We start from the raw sequence: 10,224 nt of genomic DNA on the forward strand, positions 1-10,224 counted from the left end.
TAACAGACAGGATAGTTAAAATAACATTTAGAATATAACTTTTGATAGACAGGATAGTTAAAATATAATTTAGAATATAACTTTTGATAGACAGGATAGTTAATTTAGAATATAACTTTTGATTGACAGGATAGTTAAAATATAATTTAGAATATAACTTTTGATAGACAGGATACTTAAAATGTAATTTGAAATATAACTTTTGATAGACAGGATAGTTGAAATATAATTTAGAATATGGCTTTTGATAGACAGGATAGTTAAAATATAATTTAGAATATAACTTTTGATAGACAGGATAGTTAATTTAAAATATAACTTTTGATTGACAGGATAGTTAAAATATAATTTAGAATATAACTTTTGATAGACAGGATAGTTAAAATATAATTTAGAATATAAATTTTATAGACAGGATAGTTAATTTAGAATATAACTGTTGATAGACAGGATAGTTAACATAGAATTTAGAATACAACTTTTGATAGACAGGATACTTAAAATATCATTTAAAATGTAACTTTTGATAGACAGGATAGTTAAAATATCATTTAGAATATAACTTTTGATAGACAGGATACTTAAAATATAATTTAAAATATAACTTTTGATAGGCAGGATAGTTAAAATATCATTTAGACTATAACTTTTGATAGACAGGATAGTTAAAATATCATTTAAAATATAACTTTTGATAGACAGGATAGTTAAAATATCATTTAAAATATAACTTTTGATAGACAGGATAGTTAAAATATCATTTAAAATATAACTTAACAGACAGGATAGTTAAAATAACATTTAGAATATAACTTTTGATAGACAGGATAGTTAAAATATCATTTAAAATATAACTTTTGATAGACAGGATAGTTAAAATATCATCTAGAATATAACTTTTGATAGACAGGATACTTAAAATATCATTTAAATATAACTTTTGATAGACAGGATAGTTGAAATATAATTTAGAATATAACTTTTGATAGACAGGATAGTTAATTTAGAATATAACTTTTGATTGACAGGATAGTTAAAATATCATTTAGAATATAACTTTTGATAGACAGGATAGTTAAAATATCATTTAGAATATGACTTTTGATAGACAGGATAGTTAAAATATCATTTAGAATATAACTTTTGATAGACAGGATAGTTAAAATGTAATTTAAAATATAACTTTTGATAGACAGGATAGTTGAAATATAATTTAGAATATGGCTTTTGATAGACAGGATAGTTAAAATATAATTTAGAATATAACTTTTGATAGACAGGATATTTAATTTAAAATATAACTTTTGATTGACAGGATAGTTAAAATATAATTTAGAATATAACTTTTGATTGACAGGATACTTAAAATATCATTTAGAATATGACTTTTGATAGACAGGATAGTTAAAATATCATCTATAATATAACTTTTGATAGACAGGATACTTAAAATATCATTTAAATATAACTTTTGATAGACAGGATAGTTGAAATATAATTTAGAATATAACTTTTGATAGACAGGATAGTTAATTTAGAATATAACTTTTGATTGACAGGATAGTTAAAATATCATTTAGAATATAACTTTTGATAGACAGGATAGTTAAAATATCATTTAGAATATGACTTTTGATAGACAGGATAGTTAAAATATCATTTAGAATATAACTTTTGATAGACAGGATAGTTAAAATAGAATGTGGATATCATGAGTTTGGTATTTTGCCTGGATACTTGTGATGTACAGTGGGATTATAAGTAGGCTGGTTGTCATCCAGTTTCTGATATGGAAATGGCTAAGTGGTGGAGCTGGAGTAAAAACAGAGGGGTTAAAAGCTAAAACTTTCTGCCATATACACTAATAAGGCTGAACTGCGGCACGTGAGCGTGTTGAGCAGCAGCCATCGAGGTGTGTCAAGTGGAAAGGAGGTTTTTGTACGGCGTCTTAACCAGGCTCTATCACTGTGGTACACTTTTGGTGGCGGCACTGAGGTCATCGTCTCATGTAAGTGATTTCTCTTGTACATTTGTGTGTCCATAGTCATTTTCTACATTAGCTGCTTCTCACAACCTGTTGCTACGTATGTCGAGTGTTGGTTTGGGAAAACAAAACTAGATTTTGATTTGTTTAATGATTCATTTGGAGTCAGTCGTGACATTTAACAGGACTCCAGGGTGGAAAGGCAGTGGCTGAATATTGTAAAGTAGTCCATGTTATTCTAACAACATCAGTATGCCGTAGCATCGTCACATAACTTGACATTACAGCTTTAGTCGACCATTGGTTAAAGCCTGAACAATGCTGTCAGTTTGGAAATCTTACAAGACAAACTGAAATCACAATCTTCAACACTGAGCTATTTATTCGACGTTTGGTCTCTAACCCGTGTATATTTTAGGTGTCTTGTATCAGTAAAAGCTGCAGAAATTGTTGCATGAGGATTGCACCGCAGCAGTGTAAATCAGCTGCAGGTACAACGGTGGTTAAATGAGCTTTAATCACACTGAACATGTTGAATAGAGGCTGCACACAGTGTACAGTCCCATGTAAAGCCGTGTTTAATTTACACATTTATAATCTGCTAAATCACTGGCAGTCTGAGAAATGAGCTCATTCATATTCACTTTATGTGCCACACACATTCATATACGCACACCTGAAAACTGCTTTTAAAACTAATTTTATTGTAAACTTGCAGAATATTTAACTGGTGATTTACAGCCTATGGCATATTGTTTATTTCATCCTTTATTTACTGTTAAGGTTGTAAAAAGTCATGTAAATTGTGAGTATTAGTTTAGTTTGTTGCCTTTAGTTACACACAGACGGGGCACATTGATACACATTTGTGTAAATGTGGCAGTTTAGCAGCATCACTCATTTTCAACTGTGGTCCTGCAGGTACAGTAGAGACGGCAGATTAAAGGAAACACACATAGACTACTGTACAAATAGATTATGAAAACACACTGCACACATAAACACATGGAAACAAAGACTACAACATGACACACTGATGCTGCATGTGCTTATTCACACAGCACAGTAGCATTAACATGGTCCTGGTGAGTAGTGGTGGTGCTGCAGTGCTCTCAGTAACACATAGTTCAGCAAGTCGGTGTATTCAGTTGTGTCTCTCTTTACAGCGGGGGTCTCAGTCAAACCCACCCTCTCCCTGCTCCCCCCCTCTTCTGAGGAGTTGTCCAAGGGCTCGGCCACGCTGTCCTGTCTGCTGAGCAGCTACTCCCCAAAAGGAGCGCTGGTGACTTGGCAGAAGGATGGGAGGGAGGTGACGGCGGGCGTCCTGACGGGACAAGAGGTGTGGAGCAGCACTGGGTACAGCCGCAGCAGCATCCTGACCCTCAGCAAAGCCAGCTGGGATGAAGGAGACCTCTACACCTGCTTGGTGGCCCACGATGGCCGCAGGCAGTCCACCGAGCTCAGGAGGACACAGTGCAGCGGCTAGAGAAACGCCCCCTACTGGCTGGAAGCAACCTTCCCTCAAATGCATGGGTTTATAAAAAGAGATGAATAAAAATGAGGCAGGGATGTGAACACAAAAGCCCCCTTGCAGCAGTTTCTAACATGTGTGTGCTTAGGTGTGTTGTAGTTAAGTGTGTAGGGGTGAGTTTGGGGAGAGGGGCACTTTGGTTAAGTTCATCTGTTGCTTCTACTGTTGGTTTCTGTTGCTGAATGTATTCCTGCTTGTCTGCTGCTCAGAACTTAATAAAGTTTTTGTCAAATGATCCAGTTTTGTATTTGTTGGTTTGTCATGAATTTACAAACTGTGGCACCAGCTAAAGCCGAAATAAAACCCCTTTAAATAATTTACAAATCCTGGCCAGCCCACAGCAGGCAGACATGTAATGTGGGTTTATAATCTGCTGTAGTAACAAGATAGGGACTCTAACCTGCGCTGTAGAGAGTTCATCCCAGTAATGACAATAAAGTGAGATGAGCTTTTACACTTGTGTCATAGCTGACATGTTTATCCAGAGTGCCTCACTATGAGTACAGCCCTGACCAACTAGTCCCATCAGCATGTGCTCACCATATATACCCACAAGCCCTTGCTGGAGTTGGAAACAAGAGAAGTGCAGCAGCAAAAGTCCTGAAGGGAAGCTAATACTTCAGAGCAGCAGCAGCAGCAGGACTAGGTTGGTCTGGAAAACACAATTAGAAATGGACTGGGACATTACAGAGCACATATTGTTGACCATGAGCTGAAACAGAAGGGTTAGAAACCTGGTGTAGAGTCCCTCTGAGACGTGGACATGTGTTGACAGGGCTTATTCTGGCCCCAGCAGGGAGCAGTGAAGCTTGACTATGCAAACCACAGGGTGGAGGCAGCACACCACCCATTTGAGGAAGTCCCACAAGTCCTTCCTGTAGTCTACAGCAGAGTTTGAATATGGAGCATGAAACAAACACCTTCTGAAGTGCATCTCTATTCTTGGACCGGGGGAACCAGTGAACCTCGACTATGGAAATTACAGCTTTCAGACACGTTTCACCAAAGAACTGAGAAGTTTATTTCCAACCTGATATAAAATCCTGTTTGGGAGAGAAACAAACAGTTGACAGGTGCTAATTGTTTGGTGTGTGTGAGGTTTAGAGCGGAGCATCTGTAAAAGTGTTGTCCTTCTGTCAGACAGACTTAAGCTGTCCTTTAAAATGAGCTTGACCCACTTAAATGTTGAGCAGCTTTTCTAACAGAGCTCTTATTTCAGATGGTCTTATGGTGATCCAGTAATAAACCAGTTTATCATCTTGCTGTGCTCTTGCTCCTGCTCATCTGTCATGTGACAAAGGAACATGTCTCTTCTAAGGTCTCTCTATATAATCTGACAGCAGTCAAAACCAGGAAGTGCTGAGTATGTACATTACACACTAATATTCCCCGCCAGCTGGCCATCATATTGACTTTCAGTCCTCTTATGAAATAACCGCCACTATTTAAATAATCCACCTGCTGTGATGTCATCTGGTAGACTATTGGTGATATTTCACTCTGAAGGTTCACCTGAGCAGGAAATGGTATTCTCCTTGGTAGAAGTATGAAAGTCCCAGGACATGTGTTAACCCTTTTAACTGTAAATGTGTGTGTAGTAACAATGTGCTGCAACATGGCTGAGTAATGCAATGACAGTAAAACCCACTGCTGTAACTGTGGATAAGAGACTGATATAGACAGTCAGCAGCCTGCACCCGGACCACTCAGACAGTAGGACACACATTCATGTGTATTACTACTACCACTTACACTAGCACTACCACTACTACTACTACTGCTACTGCTACTGCTACTGCTACTACCACTACCACTACCACTACCACTACCACTACTACTACTACTGCTACTGCTACTGCTACTGCTACTGCTACTGCTACTACCACTACCACTACCACTACCACTACCACTACCACTACTACTACTACTGCTACTGCTACTGCCACTGCTACTGCTACTACTACCACTACCACTACCACTACCACTACCACTACTACTACCACTACCACTGCTACTGCTACTACTGCTACTACTGCTACTGCTACTACTGCTACTACTGCTACTGCTACTACTGCTACTACTGCTACTGCTACTACTGCTACTACTGCTACTGCTACTACTGCTACTACTGCTACTACTGCTACTGCTACTGCTACTGCTACTACTGCTACTACTGCTACTGCTACTACTGCTACTACTACTGCTACTACTGCTACTACCACTACCACTACTACTGCTACTGCTACTACTGCTACTACTGCTACTACTGCTACCACTACCACTACCACTGCTACTGCTACTACTGCTACTGCTACTACCACTACTACTACTGCTACTGCTACTACTGCTACTACTGCTACTGCTACTACTGCTACTACTGCTACTACTGCTACCACTACTAGTACTGCTACTACTACTACTGCTACTGCTACTACCACTACTACTACTACTACTACTGCTACTACTACTACTACTACTACTGCTACTACTGCTACTACCACTACTACTACTACTACTGCTACTGCTACTACTACTACTGCTACTACTACTACCACTACCACTACTACTACTACCACTACTACTACTACTGCTACTACCACTACTACTACTACTACTACTGCTACTGCTACTACTGCTACTACCACTACTACTACTGCTACTACTACTACTACTACTGCTACTACTGCTACTACCACTACTACTACTACTACTGCTACTGCTACTACTACTACTGCTACTATCACTACTACTACTGTTACCGGCCTAGACCTAGGGGAATCTGGGTGGTAGCAAGGATCCACAGACAGTGGGTACTGTGGACCGGTGAGGTGAGCAGGGTAGATAAACTGTGGATCACAGAAGAGAAACGCATGAGTCCATGTTCACTCCAGCTCCAACCAGTTTATTCTGAGCTGCTTAGGAAGCTGGGAGTAGCTTGACTCCGGGGATCCACAGAAGCACTACAGCGCGCTCTACTGGCTTGGTGGAGAAACACCCTTACTGCATGGCAATCACGTATCTAAGTTAGAACTAAATCTAAAAAATAGGGGGGGGTATAGTTTTTAAGATAAACTTTTCATTGAGGCTATTTTCAACCCCTTACACACTACCACTACCACTACTACTGTTACTGCTACTACCACTACTACCACTACCACTACTACTGCCACTATTACTACTACTACTGCTACTACTGCTACTGGTACTACCACTACTACTACTACTGCTACTGCTACTACCACCACTACTATTACTACTGTTACTGCTACTACCACTACCACTACTACCACTACCACTACTACCACTACTACTACTACTGCTACTGCTACTACCACCACTACTATTACTACTGTTACTGCTACTACCACTACTACTACTACCACTACCACTACTACCACTACTACTACTACTACCACTACTACTGCTACTACTGCAACTACTATTTTCGTCTGCTCCCGTTAGGGGGCACCACAGCGGATCATCTGTTTCCACCTCTTCCTGTCTTCTACATCTTCCTCTGTCACACCAGCCACCTGCATGTCCTCCCTCACCACATCCATAAACCTCCTCTTTGGTCTTCCTCTTCTCCTCTTCCCTGGCACCTCCATATTCAGCATCCTTCTGCCAATATACCCAGCATCTCTCCTCCACACATGTCCAAACCATCTCAATCTTGTCTCTCTTGCTTTGTTTCCAAACCGTCCAACCTGAGCGGTCCCTCTAATATACTCGTTCCTAATCCTGTCCTTCTTCATCACTCCCAATGAAGATCTTTTCATCTTCACCTCTGCCACCTCCAGCTCCACCTCCTGTCTTTGCTTCAGTACCACTGTCTCCAAACCATACAACATAGCTGGTCTCACTACCATCTTGTAAACCTTCCCTTTAACTCTTGCTGGTACCCTGCTGTCACACATCACTCCTGACACTCTTCTCCACCCACTCCACCCATCCACATTAATGTGTATTACAGGAACCATAATGTTACTGTCTGTTTTTAGATTTTTGTTACTCATCTAACTGTTCCTGCGACTTATATTCCAAAGCTACTTCCATCCACCCACCCATCCATCCATCCATCCATCCATCCATCCATCCATCCATCCATACATACATACATCCACCCATCCATCGTCCATCCACCCATCCATCCATCATCCATCCACCCATCCATCATCCATACCGCTTATCCTGCTACTGTTTGGTCATTACTGCAAAATCTGAGAAAAAATCTGCAACTTGCCGTAAGTCGGTTTATATGGCAACAACAACAACAACAACAACAACAACAATAATACCAATCATAACAATATCAATAACAATAATAGGTGGCACGTGGCGCAGTGGTTAGCACGGTCCCCTCACAGCAAGAAGGTCCTGGGTTCGAGCCCCGGGGTAGTCCAACCGTGGTGGGTCGTCCCGGGTCGTCCTCTGTGTGGAATTTGCATGTTCTCCCCCTGTCTCTGTGGGTTTCCTCTGGAGGCTCCGGTTTCCTCCCACAGTCCATAATAATAAGACGAAGATGAAGTATAGCTACTCATCAATAAAGCCATATTGCAAGAGGTCAAATCGAAAAAAAAAAAGAACTTGTCAACGTTGGTCTTACAAGCATCGCTTTTTCTCATAATAATAATAATAACAACAGCAATACTACTACTAATAATAATAATAATAATAATTACAATAATAATAACAATTATAATAACAGCAATACTATTACTAATACTAATAATAATAACAATTACAATAATAATAATAACAGAAATACTAATATTAATAATAATAATATTAACAATTACAATAATAATAATAACAGCAAAACTAATACTAATAATAATAACAATTGCAATAATAATAATAATAATAATAATAACAGCAATAATAATAATAAAAACAATTACACTAATATTAATAATAACAGCAATACTAATACTAATAATAACAATAACAGCAATTACAATAATAATAATAACAGCAATACTAATGTAGCACACTTGATAAGAATGACACTTACAAGGGCTGGTGTTTTTGTTGTTTTACTCCATCTGTCAAATAGACATTACAGAGGACACGTTTTCAGAGCACGGCTCACTATACGAACGGCAACACTCATCTCCAATTTATACACAATAAGAGCACCAAATATATTCTTCCATAAATTCACATTAGTCTAGCCTACCGCTAGCAAAGCTAAACAGTATATAACGTTACGGAACATGGGGGGATCAAAATAGCAACAAACATAGGCCTACCTTCATATTTACACAGTGTGGAGACACTAAACATAGTAAAGGGACAGACTAATCACACCTACAGACAATGTCAAAGCCAAGCTACAGAACAATGGGTTCAGACCGCGGGAGCTATGGCTATGCTAACGTTAGCAACTCGCTAGCAATCTAGCTAACGTTAGCCAGTGATATGATGTTATCAAAATAAATATGAAAGTCCCTTCGTGGGTATTTCTAATAGGCATCCATATCCCACCTACACATCATATTTAATCACCATCCTAATTCCATATGTCTAACTAGTCTGCTTACCTGTCAAATAGACATTACAGAGGACACGTTTTCAGAGCATGGCTAACTATACGAACGGCAACACTCATCTGACGACTCTACCCGAATGCCCCAGAGTGCACCGCGGGAGCCAGCACTACGTCACACAGGCTAGAAGCAATTAACCTGCAGTGCCCTCCTGTGGCGAGAACCGGCTATCACAACAACACAGCAGACAATTCTCCTCTTTACTAGTAGTGAGTGGTCAATGAAGGTAAGTATATAAAATAAAAAATAGATGGGGGGCTACTAAATCCCAAGTACCCCACACTCTCCCCTCAAAAAGATAATGGCGTCCCGACATAACAAATCTACCAGTCCACATTGCATAACTTTTCATTGAAAAGATAGGTTATTACTAAGCAGGAGTCAATCTGGATACTGTACTGTAATCAGTCATAACATATAACACACATCTCCTATTAATGGTATATGTTTGCAGTAAATAATGTGCACTTGAATCCACTGCTTCGTCCGTCTTGAGGCCGGGGAGCTATAGTATCCGACTAAAAGCAAATAACTTTGTAATAGTAATATCCCTGGTGGTAACAGGTGTGTTCTAAAACACCAATGCTACAGTAACTCTATGTCTGGTGATCACAGGACAACTAAAATCACATAGCTATAACAATTGTAACATGTCAAAAGTTTTTTTTTGGTTTTTAAAAAAAAAAAAAAATTTTTTTTCATTTATTTATTTATACTGACTTGTCTGATTTGCTTATCTACCAGACACACTAGGCTGCCCTAGTCTGTGATAAGTAAACACTGGTGTAGGTTTTCTATTTCTCAAAGGATATGCTTTTTCTCTGGCAGGCTGCACAGCTTCCCCTGGAGGAGGCTGCAAGGCATCTTCTGGTGGAGGCTGCAAGGCATCTTCCGGGCTCTTGTCGTCATCGGGCTCATCCTCTTCTTCAGCTCCAGATGTCTCGCCATTCTCTGACACTGTCCCATTGTCCTCTATTGTTGCAGGCTGCTCCGCAAAATCCTCTTCATCTTGACCGTCTCTTTCCTCCGGTAGAACTCCAAGGCGTCTGGGCTCAGCTGACTCTGGATCCGCTCACTGGCTCTGACTGTTGGTCGTCCCATGATGCATCTCCAGTTATCCTCATCATCTGAGTCACTGTCCTGTTCCTGGTTCCACTGCA

At 39.4% G+C, this 10,224-nt stretch overlaps 1 protein-coding gene across 1 annotated transcript in view; it reads left to right on the forward strand.

Annotated features, from left to right (window-relative positions):
• The window catches only part of LOC130120412 (immunoglobulin lambda-1 light chain-like), a 28,927-nt gene extending 25,183 nt beyond the window's left edge, over window positions 1-3,744 (forward strand). The window contains exons 4-5 of the mRNA XM_056288950.1: window positions 1,954-2,008; window positions 3,151-3,744. Coding sequence (XP_056144925.1) covers window positions 1,954-2,008; window positions 3,151-3,470 — 375 coding nt within the window. The 3' untranslated portion in view covers window positions 3,471-3,744. The remainder of the gene's footprint in view (window positions 1-1,953; window positions 2,009-3,150) is intronic.
• The last annotated feature ends 6,480 nt before the right edge of the window (window positions 3,745-10,224 follow it).

This window comes from Lampris incognitus, chromosome 11 (genome assembly GCF_029633865.1).
Source record: "Lampris incognitus isolate fLamInc1 chromosome 11, fLamInc1.hap2, whole genome shotgun sequence".
Taxonomy (NCBI): Eukaryota; Metazoa; Chordata; class Actinopteri; order Lampriformes; family Lampridae; genus Lampris; species Lampris incognitus.